This window comes from Rhinatrema bivittatum, chromosome 3 (assembly GCF_901001135.1).
Source record: "Rhinatrema bivittatum chromosome 3, aRhiBiv1.1, whole genome shotgun sequence".
Lineage (NCBI taxonomy): Eukaryota > Metazoa > Chordata > Amphibia > Gymnophiona > Rhinatrematidae > Rhinatrema > Rhinatrema bivittatum.
This window is the reverse complement of record NC_042617.1, coordinates 474033955-474057036: the sequence shown is the minus strand read 5'-3', so window position 1 is coordinate 474057036 and position 23082 is coordinate 474033955. Positions and strand designations below refer to the sequence as shown.

The window sequence follows — 23082 nt, the reverse complement described above, 5'->3', positions numbered from 1 at the left end:
ATTTGATCTGTATCAAGAAAGTCGGTATATAAAAGCCTTAAATAAATAAGTCATAACAGGTGGCAAACCATGAGAGTAGTCTGGGTCCAAAGCCAGAGTTAAGTACCAGAGGTTAAGCATAGATGTTCAGACTGACAAGAACAGGGTACTAAGACACAGCAGGGACAGGCAAGGCAAGGAGAAAAGATAAGGCAAGCACAGACAGTAATAGCAACATGCACTACAGGAGCAGGATGAACTGTTGCTGAGGCTATGGGCTAGAGCATGGCTGGCATTTAAATTCCCAGCTATACTGATGTTGTCAGAGAGTGTCGTCAGAGTTTTCCCTCTGTAGGTCCTAGAAGATCAGGGCAAGTGCACGCACATGTGCCTAGGAGATGGCACAGCCCAATAGGTCCAGCACGTGATAGCAGCTTTAGGGGTAGGTGTGGCTGGTCACTGGGCCTTCCCATAGCTGGCTGAAATGTTACAGTACTCCCAACCTTCTCCAGAACGCCTTAGGCCTGGGCTTATGAGGGAAGAGGTGATAGAATTCTTGTATAAGACAGGGAGCTTGGTCTTTGGCTGGAGGAACCCCAGTGGGTAATCTGTAGAGAATAGCAATCTATTGTGGTATTGCGCAGAATCAGCCAGGATAAACCAAGGATAACCAGATTGACTTCCTTGGATAGAACATAAAGAGAGATGTTGTTTTCCATGTTCAGAAGTCCAGTGTGAAGCATGAGTTGAAGGGTGACCAAGGACAGCTGGCCAGGGAGGGATTCACTATAAATGGAGGAAATGGTAACTGGCTTCTCCAAGATTGCTCTGAGAAGGTTGTACTGACATACCAATGCCTTGTCGATTAAAATTGCCTCCGGCACCGGAGTCCAGGAATGCCTCTGTATGCACCTCATCGAGGCAGGTGAAGCAAATTGGCATGAGCAATTGAGGAGAGGATGGAGCTGGCCTAGGGTTGCCTCTCCAACCAACCCTAGGCTCAGAAGTTTCCTGCCTTCTTGGGGCAACAGCAAAGTGCCCATAAGCGGCACAATACAGGCAGAAGTTGAGCCACTGGTATATCTGTTTCTCTTCTTCGGTGAGCCTGTCCCTGCCCAGTTGCATAGGCTGTTCAGTGGAGGAAGCAGGTGTGGTATCTGAGGTGTGGGCCAAAGGATGCTGTAATTTGGGTGCCAGCCTGAAATACCTTCAAGAAGCCTCTCTCTCCCAAGCCCACTTTTGGAAGTGGAGATTCATCGAAATGGTCAACGCAATGAGATCCTGCAGTCCAAGTGGCAGGTCCCAGATGGCTAGCTTATTCTTGATGTGCTCAGCAAGAGCGTCCCAAAAGATGGCGGTGAGACTGTCTTTGTCCCACTGGAGTTCTGAGGCCAATATTCGCAATTGGATGGCATAGTCCTTCATCGTGTGGGTACCCTGCCTAATGCAAAGTAACTCTGTGGCAGCTGAGGAGGACAGGCCAGGCTCATCAGATATCTGCGGAACTGTTTCAGGAAGTGGTCTAGACTCTCCACCAGGGGGTCATTCTGTTCCCATAGAGGTGAGACCTAGGCTAGGGCAGGTCCTGCCAAGAGAAGGAGAATAAATGTCACTTTGGTCTGGACTGGAGGGAAGCTGGTGGCTTGTACTTCAAAGTGCACCATGCACTAGTTGTTAAAGCCTCTGCATGCTTTAGGGTCCCCATCATACCTGGGTGGTGATGGTAAATGTGGCATTAATCCCAGATTCCAAGCTAGTGTAACTGGAGGAGGTGCCTGCGTGGAATCCATTTCGACCGCAAGACCTTGAAGTATGCCAGTCATCCGGTTGAGCTGGTCTTGCTGCTGCTGGACCTGGAGAACTAACCCTGAGATAGCCTGAGCCAGGGATGAGTCCACTGAGCTCATGGCCTCAGCAGTCTGTCATGGATATGAGCCCTTGTACTATGGCGTAGTTGATGCAGCCTAGTAAGTGAAACTGCTAGGTCTGTTCCGACAGCTGGTGGACATGCTCTCTCAAGGACTGGTTTTAGGGTTTCACAAATACCAGCCCTGTTCCTTGCAGTTTGAGCCCTTGGGTCCTGAGGGCTTGAAGAGCTTAGGCAAGGGTCCTGTAATGAGCAGTTTGGTGAAGTTGAGTAAGAGGCCGGGATAAGGACAGGCAGCAAACGAGCAGTGTCGAGGTGCAGGCCAAGATCGGAGCAGGCAGAATTCATTCAGTGTCAAGGTCCATGCTGAAGTCGGGGAAGGTGGCAATCCAGGAGAGTAGTGGGGGTATGAGGAAGGGTCAATACCAGAAGCCAAGCAAAGATGGACAGACGGACAAGAACAGGGTATCAAGGCATGGCAGGGACAGATAATGCAAGGGCATTGACAGGGAAGCAAGACAAGCATAGAGCACAATAGCAATATGCACTGCAGGAGCAGAAGGACCTATGCTGAAGCAATGGGCTAGAGCATGTCTGGGGTTTAAAATCCCAGCTGCGCTGACGTCATCAGAGAGCATGATAGGTTTCCTACCCCGGGGTCTGGAAGAAAAGGGCAAGTAGATGTACGCGCGCCTGGGAGATAGCACAGCTCAACAGGTTCAGTAGGTGATGGCAATGTTAGGAGTACGTGTGGCTGGTTGCAGGGCCTTCTTGCGGCCGGCTGAAATATTACATAAGAACATAAGAAATTGCCATGCTGGGTCAGACCAAGGATCCATCAAGCCCAGCATCCTGTTTCCAACAGAGGCCAAACCAGGCCACAAGAACCTGGCAATTACCCAAACATTAAGAAGATCCCATGCTACTGATGCAATTAATAGCAGTGGTTATTCCCTAAGTAACTTGATTAATAGCAGTTAATGGACTTCTCTTCCAAGAACTTATCATGGGCATTCCATGAAGTTAGCAAGTAGCACATTTAAGACTAATCGGAGAAAATTATTTTTCATTCAATGCACAATAAAGCTCTGGAATTTGTTGCCAGAGGATGTGGTTAGTGCAGTTAGTCTAGCTGGGTTCAAAAAAGGTTTGGATACGTTCTTGGAGGAGAAGTCCATTAACGGCTATTAATCAAGTTGACTTAGGGAATAGCCACTGCTATTAATTGCATGAGTAGCTTGGGATCTTCTTAGTGTTTGGGTAATTGCCAGGTTCTTGTGGCCTGGTTTGGCCTCTGTTGGAAACAGGATGCTGGGCTTGATGGACTCTTGGTCTGACCCAGCATGGCAATTTCTTATGTTCTTATGTCTTTCTATACGCTCTACGATTTTGATCTTGAGAATAGTTTCCACTGTTTTTCATGGCACTGAAGTCAGGCTCACTGGTCTATAGTTACCCGGATCGCCCCTGGAGCCCTTTTTAAATATTGGGGTTACATTGGCCACCCTTCAGTCTTCAGGTACACTTTACACTTTACAATTTATTTGTTGAGATGAAAGTGATAACTGCTTTGTGTTATTTAGCTACTGACAACTTCCAGAGGTTGACAAGAGATGAGACTGGCATCAATCAGCCCTCTTCCTCCAGATATTAACTCTTTTCTGGAGACCATGCCTAGATCCTTGACTATGTATAGTATCCCTGAACTGAACAGGAGAGGAAGGATGTACAAATGGATTTCCTTGACACACATTATTTCCCTAATGTTATTGAAGTGATTAATTTGTATACATGTGAGTTTTGTTCCTCCAAGGAGCCAGGAAGCTATCTACTAGAACCATAAGCATTACCACAGACTAAACACCCACATTTGCTATGATCATTTCTTATAGGTCATGGAAGTGGTGGCCAAGTTTCTTGGTTCTTGTCATTGTGACTACATGTATACCTGCTTTAAATGCAGGTTATCCCAATGCCTTCCTGTTAGAAAAGAGCAGACTTTCCACTGTGGTTATAGGCTAAACTGCTGCTCCATGTAAGTGACATGTTTTGAGGCATTTTTGTCAGGTGAGTGTTGGTTATGGGAATTTGAAAAATCAACAAATGAGGAGATTGCCAAGGCAGGCTGGATGGAGAAACAAATTTGATGCTGAGTTGACTTCTGTTATTCATTTGGATTCATATGAATGAAATATGTTTTTAGTTGCAATCCTGCAGAAACTAAGGCAGACAGAAGTATATAGAGGAGACCTTCAGGGACTTACTAGAGCAGTCTCAACTCCAATCTGATAGCCTATGTGCTGCATTAAAGGAGCAATGTCACCTGAAAGGAGACCATCACCTATAACTAGAATCTGCCATGCATGTGATGAGGTACTTTCTTGCACTGAGGATGTGTATCCAAGGGCATCTGCACAGGAGGGAAATGTTAGGACTGCTTTTGTAGTTGACAATTCAATCATTAGGAATGTAGATAACTGGATGTGAGGATTGTTTCGTAGCTTTCCCACCTGGTTCAAAGGTAACACTAGGCAGGAAAGTTACCAATCCTATCTGCTGTCACGTACGCTCAATTGACAAATGTTTACTTGAAGTTCCTACAGTTAAGTCTGCTAGGCTGGAACTAACAAGAAAACGCACCTTCTCAGTGCAGGCCCCACCTTATGGAACTCAATTCCTGACACCCTCAGATTAATTTCAAACTCAGTTAAACTCCTAAAGTGATGTTCTACTGCATTATTGACTTGTTATATTGCTTTTTATTCTTCTTAGTCTTGAAAATGGGTACAACTGAATCAGAAGAGCATGTCCTTTTGTCTGAAGAATTTATATACTGTTGTGGTGCTGCTACAGAGGTTTTAAAGCTTGGGCCCTGGAAAGACCTCTGGAGAGAGAAATCTCCCAATCTGTTATTTCTTATTGTTCCTGGTAAGTAAGAAAGAATAAGACTGCAGTTTTAAAATTAGCAAACAAAATTTAAACTGATATCTGGAAGCAAACTTTAGTTTGAGGCATGCATATTTACATTGAAATTTTGTTGTGTTTGGCCAAGATTGCTATTGTTGTTTATTTTCTTATTGGTTCACAATCTCTTACAGTTGTAAATTGATACATAGGCATGTTTGTCAAAGAATAATTTTGTCTTGCATGATTATATTTTTATTTACCATTAGATCAGGGGTGGGCAACTCCAGTCTTGGAGTACCACAAATACATCTGGTTTTCAGGATATATACAATAAATAAGCATGAGATCCTTGTTTCTACACCATGAACCACATTTTCTTTAGAGTGTGTACTGCTGATGTGACTGTATTTACAATAAAAGTATTTCGTCAATAGGTATTGACCAGTGAATTATGTTTGCCACACATTAACTACGTTGCATCTTCTCCATATGTGTGTGCTACTTACTCCACCCTCTCTGTGTGAAAAAATTGTGAGAACAGGAAGGTCCAATGATAATGCATTTCCTCGCGTCTGAGGGCTTTAGTAACTTCACGAAATTCAAAACGCTTCCTGAGAGTGCTCGGAGCTAAGTCCTGGAAAATAGATATGTCCAGACCATTACAGGTTCATTGAGGTTTCATTTTTGCAATCCCCATTATTGCCTCATTCTACGAAAAGCTATGGAAGTTCATGATGATATCTCGTGGTTTCTTTTCTCAGCTTGGCCAAAGATCTCTGTTGGTCTGCTCAAGTTTAATAACACTGGTCTCAGAGTCCTGTGTTTGTCCAGACTTTCCTTCCTTTTGAGATAGTAAAAAGGCACAAATTGTAGTCTCGGTACTGTAGCTGTCGCTAAATTCTGCTGTCTCGGGGACTCCCTTGATTCTTATATTGGACCTTCTAGATCAGTTTTCTAAATCTTCAATTTTTTCTTCAAGCGTTATGAGCTCGGCAGTTAGAGCTTTATTCTGTTGGGTTAGGGCTGTGCCATGATTTACGGTCCGTGAGTTGAGATCGTCAACCCTATGTCCAAGCACCATGAGCTCTTCACGTACCTCTGAGATGGATTCCAGCAGGTCGACCTTGTGTTGCCTCATATCTGCCCAGAGTTCGGCAAACTACTCCTGGAGCTCGACTTTGATTGGTAGATCCCCAAGTTCCTTAGTCCAATCTGGAATGGAGTAAGGCAAGAGGATCGGGGCCTCGGTGTCTAAGTTGTCTAGCTCTCCGGTGCCGCTGATGGCTGGGCCGCCATCTTTGCTCAAGAGATCAATCGCCACTTTACTACAAGAGAATTGTTTTAGGTCAGTTGCTCACTTCCTCGAGGCCATCTGGTCTTAGAGGTGGACACTTGAAATCAGAAAGAATCAGCTCGCGCTAAAGTTAATTTTAAGGCTTGCAGCGGCAGGGTAGGTAAGGAGCTTCATGCTCAGGTGTCCCTTGCAGCATGGCAAACAGCGCCCCCTCCAGATTTGGTTTGAGCCCTCTTCCACAAGATGGGGCTCAGAGCGATGTATCTGGTTGGTATGGAGAATGGGATAGTGGACAGACTGAGACGCTCCTTCAGATCCCATGAATGGTCTCTGGAATCAGTGGGTAGCGAACTGGATCTTCCACCTCTGGGGAAGCCAGGCTGTGGATATATTTGCAGCTCCCTGCAACAGGAAGCTTCCTCAGTTCTGCTCATGTACAGAATATACAGCAAACTAGTGTGTTGCCTTCGCCCTACATTGGGTCAGGTTCTCCTGTATGCATATCCTCCAATTCTGCTGGTGGCAAACACTTTCTTGAAAGTCAGGGAGTGCGACAGCATTATGATCATCATAACTCCTCATCCAGAAACAGATCAGATTGGGGATTTCCTCAGTTCTCATCACTCAATATTGACGCATCCCACCCATCATCCCAGCCTTCATCCCAACCCTGTTGCTCACAGCTTGGATGATGGGAGATTGATCCTGCAACCTCTCAGTCTTTAGAAGATGTCTCATGTCCTCATGGCTTCTAGAAAGCCTTCCACCAGGAAGTCCTATGGACTGAAGTGGAGGAGGTTTTTCGTGTGGTGTGAGCAAAAGGGCCTAGATCCTTTTCGCCACAAAAACTGCTTGATTACCTTCTACGCTTATCTAAAGCTGGTCTCAAGACCAACTCAGAGTTCATTTCAGTGGACGCATATCACCAAGGTGTAGAGGGTAAGCCCATCTCTGTACAATTTATAGTTGTACATTTCGTGAGGGGTCTGCTTCAGTTGAAGCCTCCCCTAAGGCCTACCGCTATTGAGCCACTGTGCTCCTGTGACCTGAAGTACCTGACCTGGTCACTTCAGCGCCCAGGGTCAGCAAGCTCCAGGCCTTAGTAACTTATCCACCTTATACTAAGTTTTTTCATGATAGGGTGGGGTTGGTGCACACATCCTAAGTTCCTGCTTAATGTGGTATTGGACTTCAGTCTTAACCAGTCCATCATCCTGCCAACATTTTTTCCCTAACCGTATTCGCACCAAGCGAACAAGCCCTCCACAGTTTGGACTGCAAGAGAGCCTTGGCCTTCTTTCTGGAGCAGACAGAATCCCATAGACAGTCTATACAACTTTTAATTTATTTTCACCAAAACAAGCTGGGGATCACTGTTGCCAAGCAAACACTTTCTAATTGGCTAGCAAACTATGTCCATAACTATGATATGTCCAGGCCGGATTGCATCTTGGGGGTCATGTAAAGGCTCACTCTGTTCGAGCCATGGCAGCATTGGTGGTCCACTTGTGAGCAGTTTCCTTGGAGGAGATCTGCAGGGCTGTGACATGGAGTTCCATCCACTCATTCTTATTGCATTACTATGTGGATAGGGTTGTCCGGCGTGACAGCAGGTTTGGCCAGTCTGTCCTTTGGAACTTGTCTGAGGTTTAGAACCCAACTGTGTTCCAGTCTATGGCTCATTATTTCTGTTCATGCTTCCCACCTTCTGTTACCAATAAAATGTTGTTGTAGTTGTGCCCGTTGGCACCTGTTTTTTTAATCCCCTTTTTTGTTGGTGGACTGTCTGTAGCTAGGGATTAATTAACCCTTGTATGATGAGTGCTAGGCTGCTTGTCCTTGGGGAAAGAAGATTTGCTTATCTGTAATAGGTGCTCTCCGAGGACTGCAGAATGTCAGTACTCACGAGACCCGCCCACCTTTCCGTGGAGCTGGATCTCCACTTCATGGGTTTTATTCTTTTATTCTTGTATTCTTTATTCTATTCTATGTTATAAGACTGAGGGGACTCTGCATGGTATATTGCATGCCAGAGCATGCTCGGGGAAATGCAGTCAGTTCTAGAAATTTTGACATTAATTTTCTGTGCTGGACTCCGTCGGATGATGTCGCCTGTGTGTGTGGAGACTTACATCCTATTGTCTTTGGAGAACACCCGTTACACGTAAGCAACTCTGTTTTGTGTCTCTGATTCAAAAACCTATTGAATAACAACATGTTTCCATGGATTTTGGCAATAATGTGACTTTATAATCCTCTGCTGGTCTTAAGATCAAAATATCACGGTTGTCTTAAGGTTCCATCATTTATGTTTTGCCCGTCTATCAGAAACTCGGGAAAGAGCTTTCTCAGTGGCAGGGCCTGTCCTGTGGCATTCACTGCCCAATCTGAGAATACCGGTAATTACTTGTACTCAGATGTTCAAGAGACAACTGAAGGCATATTTCTTTACACGCTTTTGAACTTTAGGTCTAGGGCACCCCCGCTTCCACATTTGTTTGGCTGCTGTAAATTTCTCCTATTGATGTGTAGGTTTGTGTACATTGATCTGGCTTATTGTGTTTTATGTTTAAATTGTTATTGCTTTTATATATCCTGCTCTGAACATTGGATAGAGCCAGAAAATATTCTTTTAAATAAATAAAATTGCTATTTTGTAAGCAGTACATACATTACCAGAATTGTCCATACAATTTTACACCTGCTAATTGAGTTGCAGAAACAAAATTGCACTTGTCTTTTGTCTGCAATTTTTGGGTGGGAGGTCTGAGTTACATTGTGGTTTACAGGGTGAAATGCTGGAGGATCTAGCTGAACTGGTGGAGGTGTCAGCAAAATAGTGACTGGAAGTACGCTGCAGGTATTTTCAGATGTACATGCTTTTACGTATAACTCTGGGTTATTGCATGCACATGTTCTAATTTTTACATGCATAAAATATGTTAATTTTCAAAGGAGTTACATGCGTAAAATTAGCTTATATGTGCGTAAATGGCTTGTATTCGCATACATGCTATTTTATATACATCAAAATTACATGCATATTTTTGGTATCACACACACATTTACGTGCGCAAAAAAGATTTTGTCTAATGGCATTCCAGGGCAGGTTCAAGAAGTTTATTCATAAATTACTATTTTATAAGAGATTTACATGAATATATTAGGAATTTATTCATGCAATTTTACACCTGCTATTTAAATAGTGCATTTGATATCGGACTCGTCTGTTCTCCAAGGGCAAGCAGGATGGTAGTCCTCACACTTGGGTGAAATCATTGGATGGAGCCTGCCACGGAAAACTTTTGTCAAAGTTTCTAGAAACTTTGACAGGCACACTGTGCATACCAAGCATGTCGCTAACCAAGCATCCATCCGGAGTCCCTCTTCAGTCTTTTCTGCAGAACTATTGCCTCATGGTTTTGGAGCTCGCACTTCTGCCATTGTTGCTACTTTGAAGTGTTTTTATTGTTCCACGCGTCGCATAGGGTCCCTCACCCTCCTCTGGCATTGATAGATAAGTGTTTCGTGCTTCACGGTCGATCGACAGTCACCATTGGTACTGGGCAAAGGACTGCAGTAATCATCGAGAAAGGTCGAAATAACAGTCATCGATCTTCCTCTTCATCGAAGCCAGACCGGGAGAAAGCATTGAGGGCTGAGGAGACCATTCCATCCGACCCTCCCAATGCTTCCAGGCGGCCTCCACCGACACCGGTGGAGGGCTCGGCTCCCCTCGATCCAGGGGACATCCTGATTCCGCCAGCTCCTCCTCAGACCGTTCTATCCTTGACGGCCTTTGAGGAGGAGTTAGAGAGGTGCGTGCGGTTGGCTCTCGGCTGGGCCCTGCAGGGTCTTGAGCTTCGGGTACCGCTTCTGCCTTTGCTAGAGCGGCTCGACTTGCTGCTCGGTATTTTGGTGACGCAGCCAGCTCTGGTGCCCCACGCCCCTTCGCGGCCAATGGGCGCACGCTGCCATCCACCGCCACTGGCCCGCATACTGGTGAGTGACTCCTCCAAGGAAGAAGGGCCATCGGGCTTAATGGCGGTCCAGAGACACATGGTGCCACCTCACCTGCCAGCTATCCCAAGGCCCTTGGGGTCGGTTCCACCGATGCCTTCGGTGCCCGCTATCCCACTAATGCCGTCTGACCCTTCACCGCTCTTGCGACCCCGAGGCCCATCGATGCCTCTGGCACCTCTCGGTGCCCTTGAGGGCCAAGCCACGCCCACTGATGGGCCTTTGACCCCCTGCATCCCCAGAGGGTCGCAGTGAGGGGGAAGCTCCCTATGACCCCTGGGAGGGGGAGGTGTCGCTATCCTCCGTGGACTTGGAAGATTTGCCTTCCGAACCCTCTCCACCGGAGGAATGACTGTAATCTCCCCCTGAGGATCTTTCCTTCGCAAGATTCATCAAACCCATGGCAGAATCGGTACTTTCCAACTGTTGACAGATCAGGACTCCAGGCATAAAATTCTTGAGATCGTGTAATTTATGGATGCCCCGAAAGAGGTGGTGGTGGTACCAGTCCATGTCATTTTCAAGGACTTGGTGACTCGTTTGTGGGAGCACTCCATCTTGGTGCGCCGGTTAACAGGAAGATGGATGCAGTATACCTAGTCCTTCCTTCCACTGGCTTCATAAGAACATAAGAACATGCCATACTAGGTCAGACCAAGGGTGAATCAAGCCCAAAATCCTGTTTCCAACAGTGGCCAATCCAGGCCATAAGAACCTGGCAAGTACCCAAAAACTAAGTCTATCCCATGTTACCGTTGCTAGTAATAGCAGTGGCTAATTTCTAAGTCAACTTAATTAATAACAGGTAATGGACTTCTCCTCCAAGAACTTATCCAATTCTTTTTTAAACTCAGCTACACTAACTGCACTAACCACATCCCCTGGCAACAAATTCCAGAGTTTAATTGTGCATTGAGTGAAAAACTTTCTCCGATTAGTTTTAAATGTGCCACATGGTAACTTCATGGAGTGCCCCCTAGTCCTTCTATTATCCGAAAGAGTAAATAACCGATTCACATTTACCCATTCTAGACCTCATGATTTTAAACACCTCTATCATATCCCCCCTCAGCCTTCTCTTCTCGTCGATTAGACCGCCGTCAACTACTCCACCAGTCGGTGGTGGTAGAGTCAGCCCTGAAAAAGGCTAAAAGGGTACATGCTCATGCCTCTGCTCCTCCAGGGTGCGAGCACAAACCTTTTGATGCATTGGGGCGCTGAGTATTTCATTGCACAATGCTCACTGCCCGCATAGCGTGCTACCAGCTTTACATGGGACAGTATTCCCGGAACCTGTGGAAGCAGGCCTTGGAATTTAGTGAATATCTGCCTCAACAATTCCAGGATGACTTGCAATCTATTGTCCAACAGGGCCTGGAGTGCAATAAGCATGAGGTTTGCTCTGCTTATGATGTCTTCGAGACAGCCATGAGAACCACCGCAGCAGGCATTGGAGCCCGATGGACAGCTTGGCTACAGGCCTCTGACTTGCGCCATGAGGTCCAAGACTGTCTAGCTGATTTGCCATATATGGTAGAGAGCCTGTTTGGTGACAGAATTAAGGAGGCTGTGGCTCAGCTGAAGGACTACCAGGAGAACTTCTAGCAGATGTCGGCTAATACTTTCAACACTCAGCCTACCAGAAAGCCCCACAGCAAGCAGCCTTTCTATCAGCCTCGTAAGTATTCCCCATCCGCACTGAGGTCCAGGGCTTAAAGGCCTGTCCCCAAGACAAGGCAGAGACAAACTAGGCTGCCTCGGTCACCTACAGTTCCACCGCAGAACCCTGCCAAGGGGTTATGACTGGTGGCCATGGAGCCTCTGGTCGGGGGTTGACTCCAGCTATTCACAGATTGGTGGATCTGGGTCCTATACATCATCCATCAGGGTTACAGGCTGAATTTCCAGTGACTTCCACCCCACTCCCCTCCTTGTCCCCGATGGAGAGCAGCAAGGGACTTACTGATACTTCGAGTGGAACTCTCCACCCTCTTTCTTGCTTAAGCGGTCAAACCCATTCTGCACAGCCAATGGGGTGAAGGATTCTACTCCAGGTATTTTATAATCCCCAAGAAGACAGGTGGCCTCCATCCCATTCTGGACCTGAGAGTGTTAAACTGTTGCTTGGTAAAGGAAAAGTTGAAGATGGTTTCGCTGGGCACCCTGATTCCCCTTCTGAAGGCAGGAGACTGGCTCTGCTCCCTCGATCTCAGACGCTTATGCTCATATCCCCATCTTTCAGGTGGATCGGCAGTACCTGATATTCCTGGTTGACAGGAATCACCACCAGTATCGAGTTCTGCCCTTTGGCCTGGCATCTGCGCTCTGGGTCTTTATCAAATGTCTGGCAGTTGTTGTGCCCATCTTCGTCAGAGAATTCATTTTTACCCTGACCTCAATGATTGACTTATCAAAGGTAACTCACGACAAGGGGCTCAGACTGCCATGCGCCTCACAATCGACACCTTGGAGACTCTGGGTTTCTTGATCAACTATCCAAAATCCCATCTCTAACCATGTTTGCAACTGGACTTAATTGGGGCGCATCTGGACACTGTCCAAATGAAGGCTTTCCTGCCCTGGGATAGGGCAGAGACCCTCACGGCTCTTTCCTGACACGTTTCCAGTTGCCCCCGTATCTCCGCTCACCAGTTCCTCCGACTGCTGGGCCATATGGTGGCGACTGTGCATGTTACCCCATTTGCCCAGCTGCACATGTGTGGGGCACAATGGACATTGCACTCTCAATGGTGTCAGGCTGTGCAGGACCTACGTGCTCAAATTCTAGTCACGACATTGTTGCAACAATCTCTCCAATGTTGGACAATCCCCTCAAACCTGTAGCAGAGTTGCTCTTTTTGGAGTGCTCAGACCCAGGCCTCACTCACCACCAATGCCTCTCAGACAGGGTGGGGAGAGCATGTTCTGGGCTTCCTCACCTAAGGGGTCTAGTCTGTACAGGAATTGCAGCTCCAGATCAAACTCTTGGAGTTGCGAGCGATCCGCTATGTCTGCGGGTTTTCCAAGAGCAGCTCATGAACAAGGTGGTTCTTGTTCACACCGACAATCAGGTGGCCATGTGGTACCTGAATAAACAGGGGGGGGACGGGGACGGGGTCATTCCTCCTCTGCCAAGAGGTGGTCCATGTTTTGTCTTGAGCCATCGAAAAAGACATCACCCTCTGGGTGGTCTATGTCCTGGGGGTGGACAACATTCTGGCTGATGCCTTGAGCCGGATGTTCCAGTCCCACGAATGGTCAGTCAGGAGTTAGTGAACCATATCTTCCACTCCTGGGGGACCCCAGATATAGACCTCTTTGCCTCCTTGGAAAACAGAAATGTGCTCCGCTTCAGCTCCCTCGGCAAGAGGAGCAGGGGGTCGATAGTGGATGCCTTCTCGATCCACTGGGGCACAGGGTTGATGTATGCTTCCCCTCCCCTTCCTCTCATATCCAAGATGCTCCATAAGCTACAGCAGGATCAGGGCTCCCTGATTCTAATCGCCCCCTGCTGGCCCCATCAGGTCTGGTTCCTGACCCTTCGGGACCTTGGCCTCATGCCCCCCTATCTGATTGGGGATGGCTCTGGACCTAATCACCCAGGACCAGGGCAGGCTCCGCCACTCCCACCCCAACCTGCAAGCCCTGGCCCTCACGACTTGGATGTTGACCGGGTGACGGTAGAGCCTTCAGTCTATAAGGGCTCTCGTGTCATTCTGGAATCCAGAAACCTTCCACCAGAAAATCTTATAATCTGAAGTGGAGGTGGTTCTCATCTTGGTGCGAGGGTATTGGTTTGGATCCCTTCTCTTGCTCCCCTGCTGCACTTTTGGGCTACCTATTTTCCCTCTCCGAGTCTGGTCTGCAGACCACGTTAGTGAGGGTTCACCTCAGTGCCATTGGGGCATACCACCAGAGGTTGGATGGTTCTGCAATTTCTTCTCATCTGCTAGTGGGCCGATTCATGAGGGGATTACTACAACTAAAGCCCCCCACTCGCCCCCCGGCAGTTTTCTGGGATCTTAATGTAGTCCTCTCGAAACTCATGAAACCTCCATTTGAACTGTTGCCTTCTTGTGATCTAAAGTACCTTTTCTGGAAAGTGATCTTCTTGGTCGCGGTTACATCAGCTTGCAGGGTCTGTGAGCTGCAAGCTCTGGTGTCTTACCCGCCTTATATGAAGTTTTGTCACAACAAGGTGGTCCTTCCCAAGCTGGTTATAGAGTTCCACCTCAACTAGTCCATTGTATTGCGTTCTTTTTTTCTGAGGTCTCACGTTTACCAAGGTGAACGTGCTCTACACACATTGGATTGCCTTTTACTTGGAATGGACTGCACCCCACCGCATCTCCACTCAGCTGTTCGTCTCCTTTGACAGAAACCGATTAGGAGTCGCTGTCTCCAAGCAGACTCTATCCCACTGGCTAGCGGATTGCATCACTTTCTGGTCCGCACAGGCAGGTTTGCAGCTTGATGGCCACATCAAAACTCACTCTGTCCGGGCCATGTCGGTCTTGGTGACTCACTTGCGTGCAGTTCCCCTTCACGAGATTTGCAGAGCGGCGACCTGGAGTTCCCTCCACACATTTGCCTCGCATTATTGCCTGGACAAGGATGGCTGATAGGACAGTCGTTTCAGACATTCCGTCTTCCATAATCTCTTCCAGTCATAGAAACCCAAACCTTCCTCCATGGGGCCTATCCTTGGGAGCAGGCCTGCTCCTATTTGGCAGCTGCAGTTGTGCATGTTGGTACCCTTTCTTTGCTGCACATGTTCGGTGCGGCCTGGAGCTACTTAATCACACATGTATGAGAACTACCAACCTGCTTGTCCTTGGAGAAAAGAGTTGTTTACCTGTACCAGGTGTTATCCAAGGACAGCAGGAAGTTGGCACTCACAAAATCTGCCCGCCTCCCCGCAGAGTTTTCTGTCAGTTTGCTGTTTTATTTTTTCACAAACTCTGTTATAAGATTGAAGAGGGACCCCATGTGGATGCGTGGTTAGTGGCATGCTGGGCATGCCCAGTATGTCAGAGTGCCTGTCAAAGTTTCTAGAAACTTTGACAAAGGTTTTCCATGCTGGGTTCCATCCAATGATGTCACCCATGTGAGAGGACTAAAAACCTGCTGTCCTTGGAGAACACCTGTAACAGGTAAGCAGCTCTGCTTTGCCTGCTATTTTGGGGTAGGAGAGGTAGGTGAACGGGAGCAACTTCAGGAAGAATTGGTAGGAGGGTCTCGGTAAACTGGTGATTTCAAGTATGTGTACATATTTTAAAATATACCTATTCACATATAAGGAATTTTACACATACAAAGTATATTTTTTTCACATACATAATATATATGCGTATGTTTGTAAAATAGGTAGAGAAAGAATACACTTTCAATGTATTGCAAATATTCACACATACTGAAATGTATGCACACATGTTGGTGGCAGACATACGTATATTTTAAAATTTGCACAGACCAGGTATGCACAGATTATAAAATACTATAGTAGATCTTTGCATTCCCATTTATTTATTTATTTATTTATTTATTTATGTATTTAGACAATTTAGATGCTACCTATTCACAGCTCTAGGCGGCTTACAAAGTTAACATACATAAAAACTCTAACGAACTTTCTTAACATTCACACAGGTTAAACCACAACAGCAGGTTATGTACCTCTTCCAGCAGATGGAGATGGAGTAAAGCTCACATCACTGTATACATACTCCTACACTGGCATCAGCCTTCCAGTATTCTCCATCTCCAGCAGATGGTAGATGTGCATCACTCTATTAGGGATTACTTAAAAAAAAATAAAAAAATATATATATATATTTATCCTGCTCTCGTGTGATGATACCTTATGGTCTCTCAATCAGTTGAGTTTTCCTGAGATGATATCTGCAGATCCCTATTTCAGATGAGTGCCTCGGTCTGGTAACTGGTCTTCAAGCGTGGATTTACCTGTAAAAAAAAAAACCAAAAAAACCCCCCAAAAAGCAAAAAAAACCCCAAACAGATGAGAGGCTAGCGGGTGCAGGAAGCCGAGCACGGCGGTGAAGGCCTTTGCCCTCTTCTCCCGTACCAGAGACTGATTCTATACTTGGCCAGGATGGGCTGAGATCAGCAAAGGAGTAAAAAAGAAGGGAAGAAGGAGTGAGGGTTTCCATTCCCCTCTGGTCTCTGAGCCTTGGCAGCCATTCCGATCTCCATTCCCGCCTCCGAGTGAGCTCTACTCATGGCAGCTTTGCAGGTTGATTACAGTAGAATCAGGAAATGCAGCAAATTTTAATGAGTCCCAAAACAACTTCAACGTGAAAAATTTAAATCTTTATTGGCGGCAACTCCATTGCTTCAACAAGACACATATTTTAAACACGGACCCGTGTTTCACCAAACGCGGCTGCATCGGGAGGGACGTATTTAAGGCGGAGTTCATATGCTTAGAAGCTACGCGTTTGAGGAAGTAAATTTAGCAAGGAGAGGTTGAGCCACCTTTTTGGCTAGGCCCTGCTCTCAGGCTTTGCTTAGACTCTGTGTGGTAGGCTACAGCGGCATTTGCACGCTTTTCTACACTCAGGTCTGCCGTGAAACAACTTGGCAGGTTGAGCAGGTTTTTGCTCTGTCACCGACATTGTAGGCCTAAGAGCTCAGGATCACAGTCTGCAAATCTCTGCACACTTGGTACCACAGGTAAGCCTCGGACTGTGTCTACTCCTCTTGTGGGTCATGCTGATAGAGACCCAGGTAGCATGGATGGTGAATGTGGCCCTTACTTCCTGGAGGATGGGAAATTCCTCCAGGGTTGAAACTGTATAGCACAATGTTGCACTTCTTCATAGAGATGGGTTGCTGGCTCCGATCTCCCAGGCACTGAAGATACTGGCGTTGCTGGATGCTGAAGCATTATGGATGATATTCAAGAATTGATTGATCTTGAATGGGGCACCTCAAATGCTATTTTTACAGGGGGACGAGCCTTGATAGTACTGTATCCTGTGGATCCAGCAGGGAGAAAAGAGCAATTGCACTTTTTGAAAGTGGATGTGCTGGTGTGTGCTGTCACCAAGCGAGTGACTATCTCTGTGGAAGGGGGAGCAGTTTGAAGGAGGTACAGGATAGGAGAATTGAGGCTATCCTTAAGCAGGCCTCGAGGCAGTGGCAATGAATTGCAGATGGCCTCTTGATGCTTCCTGGTGGATCACTCTTCCTTGTTCTTAGGAAGTCGATGGCTCTGGTTTGAATTCAGGGAAGTCCAACCTAGATGAACCTGATCTAGTCTAATCTCTGAAATTAAGCAGGGTTACTGTCCCCTATGACTGATGAATTGGTGCTGAGATAATACAAAGCCTACTCTTACAAAATGGCCTTTTAAGGATCACTCTGGTTTGGGAGTGAGATTTAAAAAAATGGTCAATAAGTGGTGTGAGTCCCAGGTTACTCGGTTAACAGATGATTAAATGCAGGCACCACACTCGTTTGGCACAGTACGTTGTGCTGGTGGGTTTCAAACGTTTTCGACCCTACAGTGGAGCAACTTTTCATAGGGCTTGATCTTTGGGTAGGTTCAGTTCTTCATCCCAGAGAGTCCAGACGGGGCACGGGCTTGAATGGTGTGCCTCCCCCCCCCCCCTCCCCCTGAACACCTCAATGAGGGTGTGCCGACTCACTCCCAGGATCTGGAGGTAGGGGATTGCCTGTCTCTCCCTTTTTTTGGAGGTGGATCAAGATCATGTTGTTATGGGTTGTGGACCCTTGGGCCGGCCTGCAGATGATGAAAGGATGGATAGAAGGTCTCCGCAGAGGATGTAGTGGCCGGGAGGCGGAAAGGAGCCAGGAGGCCAAACAGGAGCTTCACCACTGGAAGCCTGAGATCTCCCTGGGAGGAGCCCGTGAGGACCCGAGCCGCTTGGACTTAGGCGGAGTCTCCTGGAGATGAAAGTCCAAGACGAAATCCAGTTGTCACAGAGGTGGTCGAGAGCAGGACGGAGTGACGGTCCGAATGTCAGGGCTGGAGGCAGACAAGAGTATCCAGAAGACGTACTGAACCAGGAAGACAGGCCGAAGGAACAGGAACAGAAGCTGGATCAGGAACAGAGGCTTGGTACTGCAACTAGAAACTCTCAAGTAGTGAACCTCGTTGCAAGGCAAAGTTCTGAAGCAGGGACTGTTTTTAAATACCCTGTCAGTGTCTGACATCACTCCGGGAGCCGGCCGAGGTTTCCCGCCACTGTCCCTTTAAATTCAGCCTCCTTGCGCGTGTGTGCTTAAGGGGCGGGTCCATGGCACAGAGCTCAGCGGCATCTCCCTTGTGGAGATGCCGCCGTGGAAAAAGGCCTGGGAAGGCCCAAAAAGCGGCGGGGTTAGTGGCTGCTTGTTGGGGTGGACCCGAGGAGGTAAGAGCCCGGTTGTGGGACTCGCGACCGGGATCGCAACACATGTCAGAACAGTGAGGTGATAAGAGATGGCTATGTTCTGGAGTTTCTCAGCGTGCCTTGGGATTCTTTTCATAATGTCTCCCTGCAGCTTTCCACAGAAGAGATGGGCAGTAGAGTTTAAGTTTTTAGGACTCCTTAGTCTGTGGATTGTGACATCAGGGCCCGTGTCTCAATAATTTAGACAACAGTACCCCTCCTCTTACATCCCCTCCTCGGAGGTCTGGGTTTACCAGGATGATCCAGATGAAACTGATGCAGGAGAGATTTGTCCAAAATGTTGCTGGCTGGTTCCCAGATATTGTCTTCAGGACCACATCCTTCCCAAGACAGTAGGTACTCCCACCGACGGTGGTGGAAACGCACATCAAGTACTTCGTGGACCTGGTAAATAGTCTCTGAAGTTGCAGGTATCTCCAGTGAGTCAGGTGTCTTGCAATGAAATTTGGAGAGAATCACAGGCTTGAGTATAGAAACGTGAAATACATTATGAATTTTTAATGTAGTGAGAAGATGTAACCGATAAGTCACTGCCCCCACTCTCTCCACCACTCTAAATGGTCCGAAGAATTTAGGTGCCAGGCGCCTAGAAGGTAGCCGAAGGTGAATTTTATTGGTGCTTAGCCAATCCTTGTCTCCTGGCAGGAACACTGGAGCCGGACAGCGATGTCTATCGGCAAATCTCTTAGTTATTTTAGCCATGTGCTGGAGCTTCTTTTGAATGGAATTCCAGAGGGCGTGAAGTTGCTGAGCTGACATTTGGGCTGCCTGAGTCGGGACCACTAATGGGAATTGTAAAGGTAGTTTGGGCTGTTTCCCCATACACCAGTTGGAATAGAGACCTCCCTGTGGACGAATGGGTATGGTTATTATATGAGAATTCGGCCCATGGTAGCAGGGACACCCAATTATTCTGTCTCTCTGTTGCGAAAGTTCGCAGGAAAGTCTTTAGGGAATGATTGGTATGTTCTGCTTGTCTATTACTCTGGAGATGAAATGCGGAGGTAAGATCCAACTGGACCCCAAATTTCTTGCACAGTGTCTTCCAGTATCTTGCTGTAAACTGCGGGCCCCTATCAGACACGATATGCAGAGGCAAGCCATGAACTCGGAAGAATTGTTGCGTGAAGAGTTGGGCCAACTCTGCTGCAGAAGGTAATTTGGGTAGTGGAACAAATTGGTCCCTCTTGGAGAATCGGTCCACAGTAACCCAGATGACCGTGTTCCCTATTGAAGTGGGTAGGTCTGTGGATAGATGTGTCCAGGGTTCCACTGGAATTGGCAGGGGCTGTAAAAGACCCCAAGGATGGCCTGGTAAAGGCTTCTGTTTAGCATACATCTGGCAAGAATTGACGTACATGCGGACGTCTTGCCCCATGCAAGGCTACCAATAATACCGAGCCAGGAGGTCCAGAGTCTTTGTTCTCTCTGGATGTCCAATGGTGAGGGAGTAATGTGCCCATGAAAGAACGTTTCTCTGAAGACAGTGTGGGACCACAGTCTTGCCTACTGAGACTATGTCCACGCTTGCCACACTGACCCTTACGGGATCTAAGATATACTGAGGTGGATTACCCATTTCTTCAAGTTCGGTGGTATGAGATAACGTGTCAGCCCGTATATTTTTGATTGCTGAAGTCAAAGCGGCTGAAGAAAAAGGGACCAGCGGGCTTGCCTGGGGTTTAGACGTTGAGCATGGCATAAGAATTCTAAATTCTTGTGATCTGTATATACTACAGTAGGGTGTTGGACCCCTCCAACCACTGCCTCCATTCTTCGATCGCCAATTTGATGGCTAGTAGCTCCTTGTCCCAGATACCATAGTTTCTTTCAGCTGCAGAAAACCTTCAGGAGAAGTAGGAGCATGGAAGTAATCTCCCTTTGCTGGGAACTTGGCTGAGAACTGCATCCACTGCAATGTCGGAAGCATCCACCTCCACAATGAAAGGTCGCTGAGGATCTATTTATTTATTTATTTATTTATTTATTTAATTTTATATACCGGCAACCGTTTGCACATCGTGCCGGTTCACAAGTAACTTACAACAGAAAGTATATAGGCATAGCCTTTACAGAGAACGGTGTATAACGTAAAAACGCAGTAACAGAACAAATAACTAAGTAACTGGGGAGGGATGAGGGGGGGGGGGGGGTCGATACAAAGGGGGGGCAGGGGGAGGGTGCAAACAGATGCATGGGGATGAAATGTGAATAGGGATTCGAGGAAGAAATATGTACAATGGTTATATACAGAAGTTGTACACTGGATATATATACAGAAGTTGTACACTGGTTATATACAGGAGATGTAGGAAACTTTAGAGGGGGAGGGTGTTGGGTGTAGGTCCTGAAAGGGGGGTGTTGGAGAGGGATGATGGTTGGGCTAGCGTGTTAGTTGGTGAAGATGATGAAGAGTGGGGGTATGCTTGGAGGAAAAGCCAGGTTTTGAGTTTCTTCTTGAAAGTAGGTGTGGAGGTTTCGGTACGTAGATTAAGAGGCATAGAGTTCCAGAGGGAGGGGCCTGCAAGGGAAAGGGCTCTATTGGTGGTGGAAATGAGTCTAGTGGATTTTATGGAGGGGGGGATAAGGGTTCCACGGAGGGAAGCACGGATGGGTCTTGTGGAGGTACGAGGGAGGAAGGGTGGGATCTGGGTTATATAAACAAGTATCTAACAGGAAGGCCTCTTTCAAGTCCTCGAATGCTCGGCACGCAGCCACGGGCCATTCCTTGGCGTCTGCCCCTTTCTTCGTAAGAGCTGTGAGGGGAGCAACCTTTTGGGAGTAGTGCGGGATGAATTGCGTATAGAAGTTTGCAAATCCCAGAAAATGTTGAAGGGCTTTTACTCCCACAGGCCGAGGCCATTCTCAGATGGCAGATACCTTGTCTGGATCCATCTGAAACCCTGTAGCTGACACTATGTAGCCCAAGAAAGGGAGTGACTCCTGCTTGAACAGGCTTTTCTCCAACTTTGCAAATAGACTATTCTCTCTCAGAATTTGTAAGACCTGTCTTACATGTTGACAATGAGTAGCCAAGTCCTTAGAGTGAATTAAGACATTGTCTAGATAAACAATAACAGACGAGTGCAGCATCTCCCGAAGTACCTCATTCATCAAGTTTTGGAAGACCGCTGGGGCATTGCATAACCCGAAAGGCATAACAAGGTACTCGTAGTGCCCATCGCGGGTATTGAAGGCAGTCTTCCATTCGTCCCCGGGTTGAATTCGTACCAGGTTGTAAGCTCCACGAAGGGCGAGCTTAGTGAATACCTTAGCCCATTGTAATTGGTCGAGGAGTTCAGGAATAAGAGGTAATGGATAACGATCTCATCGGGTGATAGCATTTAGTCCTCTATAATCAATGCAGAGCCGGAGGGACCCGTCCTTCTTTCCCACAAAGAAGAAGCCCGTTCCAGCTGGTGACTTGGAGGGACGGATGAATCCACGGGCAAGGTTCTCTGTGATGTATTTTGACATAGCTGGTGTTTCCAGAAGGGACAACGGATAAACCAGCCCCCTAGGTGGAGTGGTGCCAGGTAGCAAATCAATAGCGCAGTCAAACGGACGATGCTGCAGTAATATCTCCACCTTTTCCTTGGAAAATACATCTGTAAACTCCTCATATTATTTATTTATTTATTTATTTATTTAAGGCTTTTACGGTATATACCGACTTTCTTGATTCAAATCAATCAACTCGGTTTACATCAAACAAAGCGGTTAACCATAACCAAATAACAAGAGACATAGATTGAAGAAGCAAAAAGTTACATTGTAACAGGGGCGCAAAAACTGGGGGTAGGAAATAAAGAGGGGAAAACAGCGATAATTAACTTTTTACAGGAGATGGTGTGGGAGGGAGGCAAAAGGAGCCCACCACATTAGGAAGGTGTAATTGTAACAGTTCCTTGGTTGCGGTGGAGTGACGTGCCGGCTCGTCAAACACCTGTTTAAAGTTGAGCACAAATTGCTGGAAGTTACTCAGCATGGGATCATTGCGCTCCCACAAAGGCGAAGCCCAAGATAGTGCCTTCCCATCCAGTAATGACAGGATGTAGGCGACTTTCACTGAGTCAGACGGGAATTGATTCAGTAACAGAAAGAATCTTATGTAACATTGGTTCAAGAATCCCAGGCAGTGTTTAGCCTCCCCAGAGTAGCGAGGGGGAACTGCTGACCCAGGAACTGGGACGGATAGAAGGTCTTTGCAGAGGATGTAGTGGCTGGGAGGCGGAAAGGAGCCAGGAGACCAAACAGGAGCTTCACCACTGGAAGCCCGAAATCCCCCCCCCCCCCCCCCCCCCCCCCCCGGGAGGAGCCCTTGAGGACCCAAGCCACTTGGACTTAGGCACGGTCTCCTGGAGATGAAAGTCCAAATCGAAATCCAGATGTCACAGATGTGATTGAGAGCACCATGGAGGGACGGTCTGAATGTCAGGGCTGGAGGCAGACAAGAGTATCCAGAAGACGTACCGAATCAGGAACCAGGAAGACAGGACGAAGGATCAGGAACAAAGGATGGAACAGGAACGGAAGCTGGATCAGGAACGGAGGCTTGGAACTGCAACTAGAAACTCTCA

The 23082-nt window shown here is 47.2% G+C and overlaps 1 protein-coding gene across 4 annotated transcripts in view; it reads left to right on the top strand.

Moving 5' to 3' along the window:
- LDAH (lipid droplet associated hydrolase) overlaps positions 1-23082 on the top strand; it is a 440292-nt gene that overhangs the window by 48084 nt on the left and 369126 nt on the right. For all 4 annotated transcript variants that reach the window (XM_029595992.1, XM_029595993.1, XM_029595994.1 and 1 more), the window contains one exon: positions 4619-4774. In XM_029595992.1, the coding sequence (XP_029451852.1) occupies positions 4627-4774 (148 nt within the window). In that variant the 5' untranslated portion in view covers positions 4619-4626. The remainder of the gene's footprint in view (positions 1-4618; positions 4775-23082) is intronic.